General features: G+C 32.8%; 3 protein-coding genes and 1 long non-coding RNA gene across 4 annotated transcripts; all 4 read left to right on the top strand.

The window, feature by feature from the left end:
• The first annotated feature begins 1,431 nt into the window (after positions 1–1,431).
• Positions 1,432–19,283, top strand: LOC143073017 (DDRGK domain-containing protein 1-like). The gene is made up of 8 exons (XM_076248230.1): positions 1,432–1,587; positions 5,140–5,271; positions 6,247–6,365; positions 13,687–13,788; positions 14,300–14,422; positions 17,250–17,288; positions 18,166–18,222; positions 18,817–19,283. The coding sequence occupies exons 1-8, from the start codon at positions 1,491–1,493 to the stop codon at positions 19,051–19,053; spliced, it is 906 nt and encodes a 301-aa protein (XP_076104345.1). The 5' UTR covers positions 1,432–1,490; the 3' UTR covers positions 19,054–19,283.
• LOC143070933 (uncharacterized) lies at positions 8,700–9,464 on the top strand. The gene has a single exon (XM_076245033.1). It carries the CDS (start codon positions 8,700–8,702, stop codon positions 9,462–9,464), a length of 765 nt encoding a protein of 254 aa, XP_076101148.1.
• LOC143073014 (uncharacterized) lies at positions 11,223–13,487 on the top strand. The gene is made up of 2 exons (XR_012977373.1): positions 11,223–11,837; positions 13,262–13,487. It is a non-coding gene; the product is annotated as an uncharacterized LOC143073014 (long non-coding RNA).
• On the top strand, positions 12,049–13,423 carry LOC143073013 (uncharacterized). The gene has a single exon (XM_076248226.1). It carries the CDS (start codon positions 12,167–12,169, stop codon positions 12,704–12,706), a length of 540 nt encoding a protein of 179 aa, XP_076104341.1. The 5' UTR covers positions 12,049–12,166; the 3' UTR covers positions 12,707–13,423.
• Positions 19,284–19,806: the final 523 nt, after the last annotated feature.

The following is a 19,806-nucleotide window of genomic DNA, read 5'->3' as shown; positions in this document are numbered from 1 at the left end:
CCACAGTTCATAAATATAGATAGGGAGATTTGGTATGAGTCAAATCTCTATCCAAGTGACAATCTATACAAAGTTAACAATTATAGGTCAAAATATTACAGTCTTCAACATGGAGCCTAGGATAACATTGAAATGCAACCTATAAAGGGCCCCCAAAAAGACTAGTGTAAAACAAATCAAACAGGAAAACCAATGGTTCAAATCTATATAGAAAACAAGAAATGAGAACATGAACAACAACCACTGAACAACAGGCTTAGGACATCTGACATCTGACATGTTGCAGAGTGGAAAGGGTTATTTGTATCCCTTTAAATGGAAACAGGAAAGGAAAGTATTACGATTTATCCATCCATCCTTATAAGTATTGGGTTAAGGTTCAGATCAAAGTAACTGCATCTCTTTTTAGAATAATGTTTTGACAGTATGTGGCAACAAAGACTATAAAAAAATCTGGTATCCTTAACCTACATCTTATGCATGAATGAAATTGGTTCAAGATTTGTATAAGACGGGCATAGAGAAATGCATGTTTGTTTGATTAATGTCTTAAGGCCAATATCATATGCATATTCAGGACAAAAACATTTTACTGAGATATGAAAATAACATTTTACAACCCTTATATACTAATCAAGTTATTTTTAGTGAATGAGTTGCACCAGTTGACTCTCAAGGTCAATCATTATTGTTTATGACATCATTGAACAATCTGTTCTTATTGTAACATATTTCCATAAGGAATGCGACACAGAAAATGTAGGGCATATGCACAAATTTGAAAGTCATCTCTGTACAAGGAAAATTTTTTCAAAATGAAATAAATGAAAGGTTATGATTTATATTTGGTCTGGAGCTTGATAATGTTAAGGTGTATCTTGTAAGGATGTATTCATGTATACTGACATATTGAATTCCATTCCTACTGGAGTAGCTAAAATTAAACGGGAATTCTTCTTTGAAGATTTAGGCAGGAGTTCCTCAAACTTGGTTTCACCTGGCTGATGTAGTCTGTTGTTGGGGCATTCAACCAGTATTACTGCTGGAAAACAAACCTATTTTTCAGTATACGGATATGGATAGTAAACTGCACGTTGCTAGAAAACAAAGAAATAAAGTGATGTCAATGTCAAATACGTTAATAAAGTAATACAAATAGACAGGAAATGATAAAAGAAAATTGAAAAACATCGATAAACAAAATTTTAATCTGCTATAAGAGAAATACAAAAATCAGAGACAAGTGCCTGTTGTCTCTGAAGGAAAGGGTCCATGGACACCTGAAAGAACTAATAAAACAAACAAATTATAAAATATTGTACATGATTTCTTGTCTATAAATCAAGTTAACTCCCAAACAAGTGAACTACCAAAAGTTTTTTTAATACACGGAAATTTTTCGTTATCTGTCCGTACTTGTTTATTTTTTTTTGTAGTCTTGATTTCCGGTGACGAAATTCAGAAATTTGTTCGGTCTTCAACACATTAATATGGCACCAGTTGAGCCAGGAGTAGTATATTTATGCTTACTTGGTGTTGTTACAGTCACGGTATTGTTAGTTTCAATATTCTGCAAGGAAAAAAAAGGTTTGTTTAATTTGACACAGTGGAAGTAAGCGACAATGCACCTCCATATGTCACTTTCCGAATCACAAATCATTCAATTAATTTATACATGAAACAAAAGATTTTATTCGCCAAAAATATCTGCATAACATCAACAATAAAAATATTTCAACAGACATCGTCATGAAATGGATTTTTACCCCACAAACGTCCAGTAAGTCTACTCTACAAACGATGCAAATTATCTATCATGCCTATATGGCAAAGTTGGTATTATAAGACAATGCTTTAGAATAGATTCAGAGCTTTTTGTCAGACTAAGCACAAACAGTTGTATAGATGGCATAACATCAAAAGTAGTACCAGTTACACTAACATGATCAGCATTACCCAAAGGAACTGTCATTTAGCCTATACTCTAATATTACATGTTGGTTGTTGTCGTCCACCTTCTGTTCTTTTACAAAGATTATCTCTATTAAATCTCCTGTACCAAATTGAACCAGAATTTGCCACAATTATCAAAGGGGTGTCAACCTTTTGTACATTGTACTTAAAAATGCATTTGGTGACCCTTCCTATTGACATGCCCTTTATAAACAACCATTTTGGGGAGATCACCATGATCTATTGTAGCATGGAGATGTGGGGTATCAGGTTGATTTGCGCCCAAGAACTTTCGCATCCTACACAAACCTAGGCTAAAGTCTGAAAACAATACACAAACCAAAACATGATTAAGAATTATTCAACACAAACATGACACAAATAAAATACTGGTTGTCAGAATCTCACTTTTTTTTTGAATCAATAAAAAAAATGAAGGTTTATAGCAATACACACTGACACAAAAAAAAAAGTCAGAATCATATATTTATAGCAATACACTTACCAAAACTCAATTACAAATTATTAAACACAAAACCAACTAGAGGCTCTCAAGAGCCTGTGTCGCTCACCTGTTAATGTGTTTACTGATGTCTGCCATCTTTGTTGGTAGGCGGGGTCATTAGACACTCTTTTTAAAAATAGATACCCTACTAGGGCCTAGTATTATGATTGTGGCCAAGTTTGTTTAATTTGGCCAAGTAGTTTTAGAAAAGATTTTTATACAAGTTACAAAAATGATGAAAAGTTATTTAATATTGACTCTAAAGGGCAATAACTCCTTAGGGGGTCCTCTAACAATTTTGATCATGCTGACTTATTTGTAGATCTTACTTTGCTGAACATTATTGCTGTTTACAGTTTATCTCTATCTATAATAGAGGGGGGATAGGAGGGGTCCTGATCCCGAAATCCCGGACTTGAAAAAACGAAATCCCGAGGTCCCGAATTTAAATAAAGTAAATTCCGATGTCCCGAAATCCGAAAAAAAGGATTCCCGGATCCCGAAAGGGTCAATCCCGAAATCCCGAGCTTAAAAACACCCGATCCCGGAGTCCCGATAAAGGTCCTATCCCCCCTCATAATAGTATTCAAGATAATAACCAAAAACTGCAAAATTTTCTTAAAATAACCAATTTAAGGGCAGCAACCCAACAACAGGTTGTCCGATTCAACTGAAAATTTGTGAGGGGATATATCTTATTCTGATGGACATTAAAATCTTGAAAAATTGCCCTAAATGTCTTGGTTTCAAAGATATAAAGCAAAAACTGCATTTTACCACTATGTTTTAATTTTAGCCATGTCGGCCATTTTGTTTGGTAGGCTGGGTCATCGGACACATTTTTTAAACTATAAACCACAATGATAATTGTCGCCAAGTTTGATTAAATTTGGCAAAGTAGTTTTAGAGAAGAAAATTTTTAGAAAAGTTACAAAAAATGATGAAAAGTTGTTAAAAATTGACTATAAAGGGCAATAACTCCTTAAGGGGTCGACTGGCAATTTTGGTCATGTTGACTTATTTGTAGGTCTTACTCTGCTGAACATTATTGCTGTTTACAGTTTATCTCTATCTATAATAGTATTCAAGATAATAACCAAAAACTGCAAAATTTCCTTAAAATAACCATTTCAGGGGCAGCAACCCAACAACAGGTTGTCCGATTCGTCTGAAAATTTCAGGGCAGATAGATCTTGACCTGATTAACAATTTTACCCCATGTCAGATTTGCTCTAAATGCTTTGGTTTTTGAGTTATAAGCCTAAAAATGCATTTTACCCCTATGTTCTATTTTTAGCCATGGCGGCCATCTTGGTTGGTTTGACGGGTCACACCACACATTTTTTAAACTAGATATCCCAAGGATGATTGTGGCCAAGTTTGGTAGAATTTGGCCCAGTAGTTTCAGAGGAGAAGATTTTTGTAAAAGTTTACAGACGACGGACGCAGGACGACGGACGCCAAGTGATGAGAAAAGCTCACTTGACCTTTCAGGTCAGGTGAGCTAATAAAAAATGAGCGTGAACGTGTAGGGTGCGAACGAACTTTGGGTGCAAATGTGTAGGGTGCGCAAATAAAAAGGGGTGAACGTGTTTGAACATGAACGGACCCAAATTCGAGATGTGGCAACTGGCAAGCTTAAATTCCTACATGTACCTCAAACCTTAAATTCTCATCGCCTTGATTATTTTGTTGTCTGTCAAGCTTCTAAAATTCATGGATTGTAGTTTAAAATTACAGATACTGTATATCCAATATCATACATAAGTATGTCATTGGCAATTAAGAAATTTGATAAGTGTTAAAACTTAAATATAATTAGGTGTAACATTGCATCAAGGGTTTACATTGACAATTGATTGCATTTATTTACAGTATCTTCTCATGGTTGAACAAATTCACGGAGGTAGATGTCCAATTTTCTGTTAGTTGAAAACAAAAAAATGTATGCAAACTGGATATGATAATATTGTCATTGTATCTGAATTTGTACTAATTTGAACTGACTTGTTTGAAATTCTGCAAAACTCAATTTTTATTTTAAATTTTTTTTTTTTATAATTATTTTTATCAAACCTTCAATTTCATTAGTCATCAAAATCAGTACTGGATATCTACATTATAATAAAGAGGTCTTGTATGCATATGAGTAATGTGATGTGCTTTAACTATCAAATAAAAAATGTAGCTCTGTTGATTAGAATAAGAATATAAGTGTGTACACTATAATTACAAAAAATAAACTCATTAGTTGGTTTCTGCTTGGTTGGTGCTCCTTATTGGATGATTTGAAGTCTCTATTATGCAACTGAAATTATTTAAATTTCTCATGAAATATGGACCCCTACTCTTCCCTGATGTCTGAGTCTTATTGGATCTGCACTTCTCTCTGTTAAAATAAATCCTCAACAAGTGTGGTGAACAAGTAAGTATGACAGATGATTGTTTTATAAATATCAAACTGATTGATATACACTGACTTTTTGCAGTCTTTTTCTGTAGGATGAAACAAAGTCAATTTGATAGTAAAGTCTATTTAAGGTTGGATATCCCTTAACTCTTTTAATTTTAGATAATAATTCTTTTTAAGTATTTGTTTTGAAATACTAATGAATAAATAATATGTACTTAGTTCAATTGTTAATACATGTATGTATGAGCAAATTTGTTGATCAATCCAGGGAAAAAAGATGAACCAGCTGCAGCAAGACGAAATATTGCAGAGAGACCACCAGTTGATAATGTTCCAAGAGGGGCACGTCAGCGTGTGAGACCAAGAGGAAGAAGAATGATGAACAGGGACGATGATTCTGGTATATTTTACAAGAACTATTAATAAGACTCATGACACTTGTCTTCATCATTAAATATACACTGTATTGTGACAGCTCTTGACAACCTTCATTACAGTTTGATTTAATTTCTAGATCAATTTTAAAATCTCTTGAAAAAGGGGATTTAATAAAACACCATTTCACAGGGCAGGGTTCTTTGTATGTAGTCCCAAGTAAATACTTCTAAATATTGGTGCATCCCACTATTGAATACATTCTGTTTTCAAAAATGTTAATGAGTCCTAGCAAAATTGGTGAATCCTAGACTAGGCCCTTTACAGAAACCCTGACATTTAATTCATTATTACTGTTTTAAAAGAAACAACATGGACAACAGGACAGATAATCAGATAAACCTGCACTGTCACAATTAGGTCAAAACTGATTTATCCCTCTTTCTTTGCTCAGTTAATTAGTGTGGATTACTATAAGAATCTATAAGAAATCTTATTTTCAATCAGATCAACTCATTATTTTTTAGTTTTACTGCAGCCAAATTATTTTTATGTAACATTAAACTTCCATATTCCAGGGCTGGCACACTGAAGTCAAAATAGTTCAAAATAAATAAACCGAACTCGAATACAAATACTCTAAAGCACATGTGAAGATCATGCGGTTTATGCATACTTCAGATAACACATGATTTCGCACGATTCACACATGATTTATACATGTAATAGCCTTCATGCGTAAATAATGCGTTGAAAAAATTATGCGATACACACATGTGAAATACGTGTGAAAACGGCACATGAAGATCATGCGATTTACGCATTCTTCATATTTCACATGATTTACGCATGATTCGGACATGACTTTCGCATGTAATGGCCTTTGTGCGTATATGATGCGTGGCACTTTTGCCTGTGTAAGCCTGTTATTTAAAAAACTTTGAAGTAAATTAATTAACACCAGCTGTATCAAGTTCTGTAATTTTTGTTATTATTTTAGCGGAAGGTAGTGAAGGAGAAGAAGAAGACATGTTTGGCAATACAGAGAGAGACGGAAAAATTGGAGCAAAAAAACAAAAAAAATTAGAGGAGAAGGCTGAAAAGAAAGCTAATAGATTAGTAAGTCATGTTCATTGATTGTAATTATGTTTTTATCCATTCATCAATCCAGGAACATTTCGCAATAACTGATGTATCCTTAATCAACCCTTACCAAATTTTTATACAATTTTAGATTTCATGAAGGTTAGCCACCTTTTGATTTGAATGATTTGTCATTCAAGAGTTATAAGACTTAAACATAAAAAAACTACACAATTTTTCATGTCTGATAAGAACTCACATTTGCTTTTACTGATTTTTATGACATGTCACAACTAAAAGAAAGACCCAATTGGATTTTCAGAATAATTTTAGTCATTCTATCTGTCATGATAATTCAATATTAAATAAGGAAATGTGGTACTATTGCCAATGAGACAACTTTTCTTCTTTTGTTACAGAAAACCATCAACGTACTGATGTTTATTCAGAGTCCAAATAATGTGGATCTATAGGTCACCATACAGCATTATGAATACTCACATATTTTTACTCACATTTTGAACTTTAAATAAGAGAGAGGTGAAAGTTACCGATGTGATATCCAAATTCTAAGTTGTAAACAAAGTCAATATAGAAAACTAATGATAATACTCTACTCCAAAAATAAGACTGGTTTATAGGATAGAAAGACTAAAGACTGAGAAACATGAACCCCACCAAAAGCAAGGGTGTTACCATGTGTTCTGGAGGTGTTAGCAGGTACTGCTCCACATTTGACACCTGTCATGTTACTCCTATAAAATATGTTGATAAGCTATATCAAGTGATTAGGGGATTACCTTAACCATAAGACGTTACATGATTTGTAAATCATTAGTAATTTAAATTTTCTAACCCTGAAACTGACCATTTGTGAGATTTTCTCATGACAAAGAACAAACACTTTAAACAAAAGCAAGAACAACACAAACTCCTTTTATACGACCGCAAAATCCCGTCGTATAATGGTATCATGTCGTCAGCGTCTGCGTTGTCCTAAGACACATTTCGTTTCCGGACAATAACTTAAGATTTAGTGAATGGATCTATAAAAAATTTTACCAGAAGGTTTAATACCACTAAAGGAAGGTTGGGATTGATTTTTTGGGTTTTGGTCCCAATAGTTTAGGAATTAGGGCCCAAAAAGGGGGCTGAAATAAGCATTTTTGTAGTTTTCAAACAATAACTTGTGTTTAAGTGGATGAATCTCTCTGAAATTATACCACAAGTTTCCATACCATTAAGGAATGGTTTGTAATGACTTTTGGGGGTTCTTTAAATGTTTTGGAAATAGGGGGCAAAAAAGGGGAATTAAGGGCAAAAAAGGGGGGAAACTAGGTATTTCTGGTCAATTGACAATTAAGACAATTTAAAAGCAGTATAAGGGAGGTAAATCAGTTAACATACAATGTTTGGTATGTTCGGATTTACCTCCCTTACACTACTTGTAAATAATGTATAAAGAAATGTCAGGATTTGGACTTATTGCAAAAAAGGGGGTGGTAGTAGTTTTCATTTTTTTTCTCCAAATTTCTCAAATTTCAAATTTTTTAAAAGTTTGAAGAAGAAATCTTTAATTGCACAATATTGCATAATAGATTTGTATGATCTTGACTTTTGTTTTGTGTCAGAAACTCATATTATGTCAAGAATTTGATCACAATCCAAATTCAGAGCTGTATCAAGCTTGAATGTTGTCTTCATACTTGCCCCAACTGTTCAGGGTTCAACCTCTGCAGTCGTATAAAGCTGCGCCCTGTGAAGCACCTGGTTTGAGAATGATCTTTTAGTGCAGACAGGAAACATGCCTCATTCAGGTTTACTAACTAATTACTGTTAAATGCATGACAAGAAGTGAGCTATACTGAATTTTACAAACATGAGTTTTTGTGATTGGTATTTTAAACATAGACTTGTATATTCAGGTTTATCAAATAAAAGACATTTATAAAGACATTTATTTTTATGTGAAATACATATGTCTACTAATATCATCTTTGTCCTGTCTTCTTGCATGCAAGTGCTGTTTGAGACACTGGAATCGGTGATTGATATCAGTCCATCTGTCTCACTTCAAGTTAGTGTTTGTTCAAGGTAATATATTTATTAAAGGTATTAAGTCACATGACGTTGTAACGGTCAAGTGATTGTTTACTATAAACACGTGTGTGTGTTTATATCAAGTACATGGTGTGTGTTTACGTTCTATTTGATTGGATGGCATATACCCGTACTGCCGGTTTTACGGGTATATGCCCTCATGATTTTCGTGAAAAGCATGATTAAGTATTACTTAAGGGGGTAGCTTGAGAAAATTAAGTTATTCGAAGTTTGCCTATCGTACGACGTAGCAGCATTCGTTATTGTGGTATGTCTGACTCCGAGAAACTTCTAGATTCCGACCATGAATCTTTGCCAGCTGGTACTAATGTACATTCGTTGCGTGATGGTATTTCTGCACATAATACTGGGAATAACGACTTGGTGGATACTTTCTCTCTGTTTAAAACCTATCTTGATGGGAAGATCGCTACTCTACACAAAGATTTGGCAGTTGGCAAAGAGAATTTTGCTACCAAACTCAAGCAGGAAGTTTCAGTTAAACTCAAAGGTGAGGGCAACCAGATACAATTCAACTTTAATTGTGAAATCATGGCCGACCTCGTTAAGCTCCAGAAGCGTATTCCTGATGAAGATGCAGCTTGTCTTAAATTGGTATCTGGAGCTATCCTTAAGGTTAAGAAGCGAAATAAACTCATCCGCATTGCAGACAAATCTCCTGCAGGATGGAAAACCGTCCGTGAATATGAAAGCGACGACCTTGCCTCCGAAGACGAGAAGCGCATTCGTTCTGCAGAAACCCGTGCCATCAGGAGTATCAAGGAAAAGAAAAGACCTCATCCTTATAGAACCGCTACAGCTACTGCTTCTGCTCCTTCTGCACCTATGCCTAATCAACATAACGCTAGACAAAACAACTACCAACAGCCGCCCTTTCGGACCGGCAGACGGAGGGAACCGTCATCTCAGGACATCTGTTACAACTGCAACCAGCTTGGCCACTGGCGAACTCAGTGCCCCCTCCTATTCAGTACAAAATCAGGTGTCTCAGGGACAACAAGGCAACAGAATTAATGATAAGTATTTTTATACTACTTTTTTAGATGAACGTAATCTTTACGGACAGTTTGAACTGTTTATGTCACATGCAAAATATTTTGATAATATTGATATTTCATCTGTTGCAAAAGGGGTGAAATATAGCTTACGCAAGCATATACAATTTTGGAAACATATAGGTGCTAATGAGTTTGTTATAAATACTATTAAAAATGGGTATGTTATTCCTTTTTTGCAGACTCCTACATCTATGTCATTTAAGAATAACAAATCTGCTAATGTCCATTCTAAATTTGTAAATGAAGCAATTTCAGAATTACTTGATATCGGAGGTGTTATTGAAACTCCATTTCAACCTTTTGTTGTAAATCCGCTTAGTGTTGCAGTTCAAAGTTCGGGCAAAAAACGTCTGATTTTGGATTTAAGTGAACTGAATGTTTTTATTAAAAAAGAAAGAATTAAATTTGAAGACTGGAAAGTGGCTTTAAACTATTTCACAAAAGATTGCTATCTATTTAAGTTTGATCTTAAGTCTGGTTATTTTCATTATGACGTATGTACTAAACAACAAACATATTTAGGATTTTGCTGGAACAATAAATTTTACTGTTTTACAGTTTTAGCCTTTGGTCTTTCGTCTGCTCCATATCTATTCACTAAATGTTTACGTCCAATCGTAAAATACTGGCGAGAAAACGGCGTAGATATTGTGCTTTACTTAGATGATGGACTTGGAATGGGTAAAAATAAACAAGAAGCTTCCGAATGTTCATCTTTTATAAAAACGTCTTTGTTAGAAGCAGGGTTTCTTATTAACAGGGAAAAATCTATTTTTGAACCAGTCCAATGTTTAGAGTGGTTAGGTTTAGTTTGGAATTCGTCTGATTTTTCAATTAGTATATCAGATAGACGGATTGAAAATACCCTAGCATCATTGGTTGATGTTTTGAATAACTTTCCTAATTTCACAGCACGAGAATTGGCTCAGGTAACTGGAAAGGTAATTTCTATGTGTCCAGTCATGGGTAACATAACTAGTTTAATGACCCGTTATTTACACTGGGCTATTGAAAGCAGAGTAAAGTGGGATTTAAATTTAAAATTGGAATGTCCCGATTGTGTATTCAATGAGCTCACATTTTGGCTGAATAACATTCTAAGATTGAACAGAAAACATTTAGCAGGTTATTCTTTTCCCCACGTGGTTGTATACTCTGATGCAAGTAATGTAGCTGCTGGTGCTTACTCGATAGATATTGACTCTAATATTTTTCATCAGATGTGGACTTTACAAGAGTCTATACAGAGTTCTACTTGGAGAGAACTTCAAGCTATTTTGTTAGCATTGATGTCTTTTAAAAACCGTTTAAGAAATAAATGTGTTAAATGGCATACAGATAACAATAACTGTGTTTTCATTGTTCAGAAAGGAAGTTCAAAAGTACATTTACAAGAGATAGCTATGAATATTTTTAAGTTGTGTTCTGAATTGAATATTACGTTAGATGTTGTTTGGATCCCGAGATCTGAAAATACTAAAGCTGATTATATTTCAAAAATGATTGATATAGAAGACTGGGGAACAAGCATAGAATTTTTTAAATTTATAGATGATATGTGGGGTCCGCATACTGTGGATAGATTTGCGAGTAATTTAAATAAAAAATTACCCAGGTTTAATTCTAAGTTCTGGAATCCAGGTGTTGAAGCAGTTGATGCGTTCACGCAAAATTGGAACAATAAAGTTAATTGGATTGTTCCTCCAATTTCTGTTGTCTGTAGAGCAATTAAACATTTGATTTTATGTAAAGCTAGAGGCACTTTGATCGTTCCAAAGTGGCCTTCCTCGTCATTTTGGACAATGATTTTTAAAAGAGGTTCGCATTTGCAACCATATGTAATTGATGTTTTAGAATTTCAACCAAATCAGAACATTTTTATTCATGGTATGAATAATAAGTCCTTGTTGGGATCTTCTGAATTCGTTTCTAGTGTTTTAGCTATTAGATTGAACGCTGAGTTCACGTAAGAATTTACGACAAGGCTGTTGAGCAAGGTCGCATAGTAAAGACAAGGCCAAATTTATTGGCAAGGTCGTTTGTTGATGACAAGGCCAAATTTAATAGGCAAGGTCTCACTGACATGGCCAGTATGAAAAATAAATCTGGCAAGGTCATTTAATTATATTGTAAGCTTGTTGTATAGTAGATTATATTTCTATTTCATATGCACGTTTTTCAGATATTTTTTCATGTGGAATATGGAAATCCTTGCCTAAGCCAGTCGACCAAGATTTGACATCTTTATCTAATTGCCTACCTGAGTTCTGTCTGCGTTCGAAGGCCGAGAATACCAAAAGAAAATATTCATATGCATTTAACAATTTCTGTAAGTGGTGTAATAACTATTTAAATGTTAAACCTTTACCAGCTTCAGATTTTTATGTTTCATTGTACTTAATACACCTGTCAAAGACATTTAATTCGTATGCTAAGGTTGAAGAAGCATATTATTCCATAAGCTGGGCTCATAAACTAGCAGGCTATCCAAACCCGTGTTATTCACAGTTGTGTATATCGGTTAAAGAAGGAGCTCATAGAAAGATCGGACATGCTATTGTAAATAAAAAAGAACCAATTACACCAGATATTTTAAAGAAAATTGTTATTAAATATGGTCAAGAATGTAACAATCTTATAGAAATTAGAATTTGTTGTATGTGTCTTATAAGCTATGCAGGGTTCTTAAGGTTTTCTGAAATGGTAAATTTAAAAAGATCTGATTTAAAATTTAGTGATTCACATGTCTCTTTGCTCATAACGAAAAGCAAAACTGATCATTATAGAGAAGGCACACAGGTTTTAATTGCTAGAACAGATACACAAACATGTCCTGTTAGTATGTTGGAGAAATATTTATTATTATCTAATATTGACGCTTCATCTTCAGATTATATATTTAGATCCATGTATTTATGTAAAAAATCTAAGTCTTATAAACTGAGAGGTCTTAAACCTTTATCATATACTAGAGTAAGAGAAATTATATTATCAGCTCTTGAATCTATCGGTTTAGATAAGTCCAAATTTGGATTACATAGCTTGAGATCAGGTGGAGCTACTGCAGCTGCATCAGCTGGCATTCAGGATAGATTATTCAAGAAGCATGGTAGATGGGCTTCAGATAAAGCCAAAGATGGCTATGTAAGAGAAAATATAAAAGAAAAACTGACAGTGTCTAAAAGTTTGGGAATATAATTTTCATAAATATACTTTATACATTGTATATGTATCACTCTATGTTCACATCTCACATCTACTTGCATTTTTTGCTTTCTTTGTCTTTCGAAAGGCTGCTACAGCTGTAGGCACACTTATCCTATTTATGTGTTGTTTTATTTATTAAATAATTTATATTCGTTTGAGTTGGCGAATTAGAATATAAATATATTTATTAAAGGTATTAAGTCACATGACGTTGTAACGGTCAAGTGATTGTTTACTATAAACACGTGTGTGTGTTTATATCAAGCACATGGTGTGTGTTTACGTTCTATTTGATTGGATGGCATATACCCGTACTGCCGGTTTTACGGGTATATGCCCTCATGATTTTCGTGAAAAGCATGATTAAGTATTACTTAAGGGGGTAGCTTGAGAAAATTAAGTTATTCGAAGTTTGCCTATCGTACGACGTAGCAGCATTCGTTATTATGTTTACCCACCCACCCACCCCTTTTATGAGATGGTTATCGTTAATAGGAGTATATGCATTAGTACATTATATTAATATGAATTTTTCCTCTTTTGTAGATAGTTTTTGATTGTGTTACTGTTACTGTATATAACTGTGCTATTGTATGATTGGACTGATGGTAGTGTGCCTGAATTTAAAGTGAAGGACTTTAGTTTGAGAATGAAATTGAATGTAATGTAATATTAAAGGCTGCTACAGCTGTAGGCACACTTATCCTATTTATGTGTTGTTTTATTTATTAAATAATTTATATTCGTTTGAGTTGGCGAATTAGAATATAAGTTTGTTTCAATTTGAAACTTAGTACACATGTTCCATATTGTATAATCTTTCTAATTATAATGCCAAATTAGAGTTTTTACCCAAATTTCACGGTCAACTGAACATAGAAAATGCGAGTTGGGCATCTATGTTTTATGGACACATTCTTGTATTTTATTGCAATTTTAATTATAAATCAGTATTTTAAAATTGTTTTTAGGCAGTAGAACAAGAAAGAGAAGATAAGAAAAAAAGAGATGCACTGTTAGAAAAACAAAGACTGAAGGAAGAAGAAATACAAAAAGCCCAAGATGAGGAGGAGGTAGGTACTATTAATTAAAGGGACAAGATTGAAATACAATTTATTTTAGTACAGATTTACTGATGTAAAACAAAAAGAATAAAAAGCTTAAAGGCAATATTGCAGAAACATATGGAAAAAAATATTGGTATGTAAAAGAAATTTGAATGCACAAAAAATATATGAGTCTATAGCTAGGTAGCAGCAAGTTAAAAGAAAGAATCACACCCATAAATTAAACACCAGACAAACAAAAAGTTGATATAACAGTTTTAAAAAGATGTGAGTTTGAACTGATTAAGTGGCCAGTTTTTTATGTATTTAAACAAGAATAGATTTAATAAGATTCAAGAAAGAAGGAATGGTCATTGTTAAATGATTTATACAGCCGGCTTTATGTCTAACTTGTGCAGATGGATGCTATGTATTACCCTTAAGTTACAATATTATTTCTTAAACAGTCAGTGAGTTTTCAATTATTGTGTATGAAATTTTCATGCTAGGATTTTGAATATTCATTTTTGTTAAATAGGCAAAACAAGAGCAACTTAGAAAAGAGGAAGAAGAAAAACGAGAACATGAAGAATATTTAAAATTGAAGGCTGCTTTTACTGTTGATGATGAAGGAGAAGAAGATATAGGGCCAGATCTATCGGTATATATTAGATTCAAGTGATGAATTTTTGTGTTGCCTAACAAAGAAACTATAGCAACACGAGGAAACACTTTTTCACCTTGAGTAATTGTTAGCATGGATGTCCATGTCAAACTTTGTTAATCTCTATTAAACTCTTTAAAACCAAAATTGTATGTATTCTTATACAGAATATGCTGTTATGCACCTTCTATTTTGAGTTTTGATCTGGGAGATTCTTTAGGCTTACTAAACCAAAACATAAATTTTGCCTTACCTGCATATATTGTTTCGAAACAGCTGGTGACAATCTTCTGAAGACTCATACTTTACCAAATCTGCTTAGAAAAATGTTTAAATCATCTAGTTGTTGGTTTTTATACGACCGCAAATTTTGAAAAAATTTTCGTCGTATATTGCTATCACGTTGGCGTCGGCGTCGTCGTCGTCGTCGTCGTCGTCGTCGTCGTCGTCCGGCGTCCGAATACTTTTAGTTTTCGCACTCTTACTTTAGTAAAAGTGAATGGAAATCTATGAAATTTTAACACAAGGTTTATGACCACAAAAGGAAGGTTGGTATTGATTTTGGGAGTTTTGGTCCCAACATTTTAGGAATTAGGGGCCAAAAAGGGCCCAAATAAGCATTTTCTTGGTTTTCGCACTATAACTTTAGTTTAAGTTAATAGAAATCTATGAAATTTTGACACAAGGTTTATGACCACAAAAGAACGGTTGGGATTGATTTTGGGAGTTTTGGTCTCAACAGTTTAGGAATTAGGGGCCAAAAAAGGGCCCAAATAAGCATTATTCTTGGTTTTCGCACAATAACATTAGTTTAAGTAAATAGAAATCAATGAAATTTAAACACAATGTTAATGACTACAAAAGGAAGGTTGGTATTGATTTTGGGAGTTTAGGTCTCAACAGTTTAGGAATTAGGGGCCAAAAAGGGACCCAAATAAGCATTTTTCTTGGTTTTCGCACCATAACGTTAGTATAAGTAAATAGAAATCTATGAAATTTAAACACAAGGTTTATGACCATAAAAGAAAGGTTGGGTTTGATTTTGGGAGTTTTGGTCCCAACATAATAAGGGGCCCAAAGGGTCCAAAATTAAACTTTTGTTTGATTTCATCAAAATTGAATAATTGGGGTTCTTTGATATGCTGAATCTAACTGTCATGACTGTGTATGTAGATTCTTAACTTTTGGTCCCGTTTTCAAATTGGTCTACATTAAGGTCCAAAGGGTCCAAAATTAAACTTAGTTTGATTTTGACAAAAAATGAATCAGTTAGGTTCTTTGATATGCTGAATCTAAAAATGTACTTAGATTCTTGATTATTGGCCCAGTTTTCAAGTTGGTCCAAATCTGGGTCCAAAATTAAACTTTGTTTGATTTCATCAAAAATTCTTTGATATACCAAATCTAACTGTGTATGTAGATTCTTCATTTTTGGTCCTGTTTTCAAATTGGTCTACACTAAAGTCCAAAGGGTCCAAAATTAAACTTAGTCTGATTTTAACAAAAATTGAAATCTTGAAGTTCTTTGATATGCTGAATCCAAAAATGTACTTAGATTTTTTATTATGGGCCCAGTTTTCAAGTTGGTCCAAATCAGGATCTAAAATTATTATATTAAGTATTGTGCAATAGCAAGTCTTTTCAATTGCACAGTATTGCGCAATGGCAAGAAATATCTAATTGCACAATATTGTGAAATATCAAATTTTTTTTTAATTAGAGTTATCTTTCTTTGTCCAGAATAGTAAGCAAGAAATATCTAATTGCAAAATATTGTGCAATAGCAAGATTTTTTTTTAATTGGAGTTATCTTTCTTTGTCCAGAATCAACTTAAATCTTTGTTATATACAATATACAATGTATATTCACTTTTTACTACCAACTGATAAATTAAAATAATCTTTACCATTCAGTGATAACAAGCAGTTTTTTTACATCTTAATATTTTATGATGTATTTAAATGAGTAGTTATTGTTGCAAACTCCATTAGAAATTTTAATTGAGATTAGTTTTGGAATAAGGGAAAGGGGGATGTGATTAAAAAAATTGGGTTCAATTTTTCTCATTTGAAATTTCATAAATAAAAAAGAAAATTTCTTCAAACATTTTTTTGAGAGGATTAATATTCAACAGCATAGTGAATTGCTCTAAGAGAAACAAAAATTTTAAGTTCATTAGAACACATTCATTCTGTGTCAGAAACCTATGCTGTGTCAACTATTTAATCACAATCCAAATTTAGAGCTGAATCCAGCTTGAATGTTGTGTCCATACTTGCCCTAACCGTTCAGGGTTCAACCTCTGCGGTCGTATAAAGCTACGCCCTGCGGAGCATCTGGTTTTTATTAAATTCAGAGTACACCATTCAGGTGAAATTAATATCCAATTAAAAATTTGAAATAGAAAAATGGTCAAATTTAAGGATGACAATTTAACAAAGAGATTGTTTCTATGAAACTATTATAACGTGATAGTAAAATGTAAATGCATTTTTTCAACAACTTTAAAATATAGCATTCCTCATTTCAAGAGAACAGTCACGTTAATGCAGTAATTATGAATGAAAGATCTTAAGTATGTGTCGATGAGATATCAAACAAAGAAGACAAAAAGCAATCACCTAAATCACTCTATCTATACAAATATTAAGCTTGACACCAATTTTTTTCTTAATGAGGAGGCAACTCATTTTCTTATCTATCATGTTACATCTATAAAAATAGAAGACTGTATATTTCTAGCATTTTTGAGTCATATTTATAAAAACAATATATAAACTTCTGCTTTGATATTTAATATGTATGACATTTATTATTTTTCAGTCACAATCTCTGTTACAAGAATTTATAGATTATATAAAGGTAAGAAGTATCATTTGTTTTTCATCATGTGTACCGGGGTTAAAACTTTTTTTATAAAATATTAAAACAACACTTTATAAATTGTATGTATCCAAAGCAATTTTCTAGATTTACCTTCATGAGGAATGCTTAAAGCTGAATATTTGAAACCCAAAGATGAATAAAGATGAAAATAGTAAAAGAGCTATATGACCTATAAAAGGACATAAAAATAATAGCCAAAAACATCTAAGGTCAACTATATAGTCAGTAACAACCTCAATTATTTCAGTTTGTATTAGCAAAGTTAAGTTTAACTATAAATGATATACATATCCCCAACTTGGTTCAAGCACTTTTTCAGGAAAAGAGTTGAGAGCAACTAGTTTTTTCGTAACAATGATGCAAGTTGACAATGACAAAACATCAGCTGTTTTCTTTCTCAATAGTGAATTTACACTAAAAGCCTCAAGTTATGAGTATACAGCCTTTATAGCATGTTTGAACTTTAACCAGTATCTTTTTATTTCTATACATATTGGTGTGCTTTTTGCAATAGCATGAGGTTTATAAGTCTAGTAGTATATATAATTATGGAATTTGTTCATGCACTATGGTTTTCTATTAGGATGTCCAGAGAAGTTTTGCAACCAATGTCAAAATGATATTTGTGATAACATAAGGCTCATTAACTCATTGCTGCGGAACAGTAGCTCTTAGGTCCTTATGTTATTTATTGACTGTTTGGGGACTATAGACTATGGTCAGCAAATAGTAAAAAAAAACATTTCTAAGGACCTAAGAGCTATGGTTCCGCAGCTAATTATCTAGTAGAACATTGTATATATCATATTTAATTTTTTCATGTAAAATATGGTTTTAAATTGTTTTCTTCTAGGAAATGAAAGTTATCATGCTTGAAGATTTAGCCTCTCACTTTAAAATTAAAACACAGGTAAGTAAACTGAAGAACAAAAAATAATTTTATTTGACTTGAATGGCTCTTGAACAACTTTTTTTAGACTTTGGATAATTTTCAGATATCAGTTGTATTGTCCCTTGCATACACCTTGCAAGGGACATGGCAATACCTTGCATCTGTCCGTCTGTCTGTATGTCTGTGCATCTGACAGTCCCCTCCTTCCGGTCTAAAATAAATTTCCAAAAAATATTTTCATTACACCAACCCATACCAACCACCAACATTTGACTCTACAAAATAAAACCCAGACTTACACACAAAGACAAGCAACAACAGATAACAGATGGTTTAAAAAGCATGTCTGTAGCATGTAAACTTAAAAATAAGATATGGTAGGATTGCCAATGAGACAATTCTACACCAGATATCAAATGACAAAGAAGTTAATAACTATAGGTCAATATACAGCCTTCAACAAAGAGCGAAACCCATACACAATAGCAAGCTATTAAAGGCAAGAAATAACGAATGCAAAACATACTATTGAGAAAACTAATGATTTATGTACAAAACAATGAAGAAAAACAAATATGATATAAAGTCTATATTGGAGATTTTTAATTATAGGATGCAATCAATCGAGTTCAGGAATTACAAGACGAAGGACGTTTAACTGGAGTTATTGATGACAGAGGAAAATTTATTTATATAACAATGGAGGAACTTGAATCTGTGGCTAAATATATTAAACAACATGGCCGTGTGTCAATATCAGATCTGGCTGAGTCTAGTAATAGACTGATTAATCTTAATCCAGACAATAGTGAGGTCCAAATCAAACTTATGTCAGAAGTTTCCGGATAAATGGTTAAAAGACAATGTTGTTTATTGAAGTATATGAAATTCACTTTATTTGATTCATGGATACAATTCATGATCATGGGGAAAATGTGCATACTATCAAAATACTTGTTATTATGATTTGCAATAGAAAACTAGAGGCTCTCAAGAGCCTGTGTTGCTCACCTGTATCTGCTGTGGTTTTGGAAATCATATAAAATAAGGTTAAAATCATAATAAATAGTATTAGATACTTCAATAATGATTGAGACCAAATTTAGTTTAATTTGAAAAAGAGTTTCCCTCATAATAGTTAAAGATATAAGAAATATTCCTTCACTGGAACAAGTATTACAGCATCTTTCCTATTGAAACAGAATAAAGGGTATAGAATTTTTTTTTCAACAGATACATTAATGGCATTGTTTATAACAAAGTTTCCGGGGCGAAAAACAGATATGTTATTCCTTTCAGTCATTGACCATTTAGGAACAATAGTTTATTACATAAGAGGAGAAGTACAATTTGAACTTTTTGCAGAATTAAAATGTAGAAATGATCTTTTAACATTCTGAGATGACCTATAATAATTTTACATGGAAAGTCTGATTTGAATCTTAATATGAATCATGCTAAGTTAAAATAAAAAAAACTTACTGGGACTTGTGATGAAAAGATATGGGAAGGTTTAGAAAATCTAGACAAGAAAGTCTGGAACTTTGAACTCTAATCATGATATAAATTAAAAATTGAACCTCAGTTCAAGCTAAAACTAAT

Source organism: Mytilus galloprovincialis, chromosome 4 (genome assembly GCF_965363235.1).
Source record: "Mytilus galloprovincialis chromosome 4, xbMytGall1.hap1.1, whole genome shotgun sequence".
Taxonomy (NCBI): Eukaryota; Metazoa; Mollusca; class Bivalvia; order Mytilida; family Mytilidae; genus Mytilus; species Mytilus galloprovincialis.
This window is presented reverse-complemented; position numbering and strand designations above follow the sequence as displayed.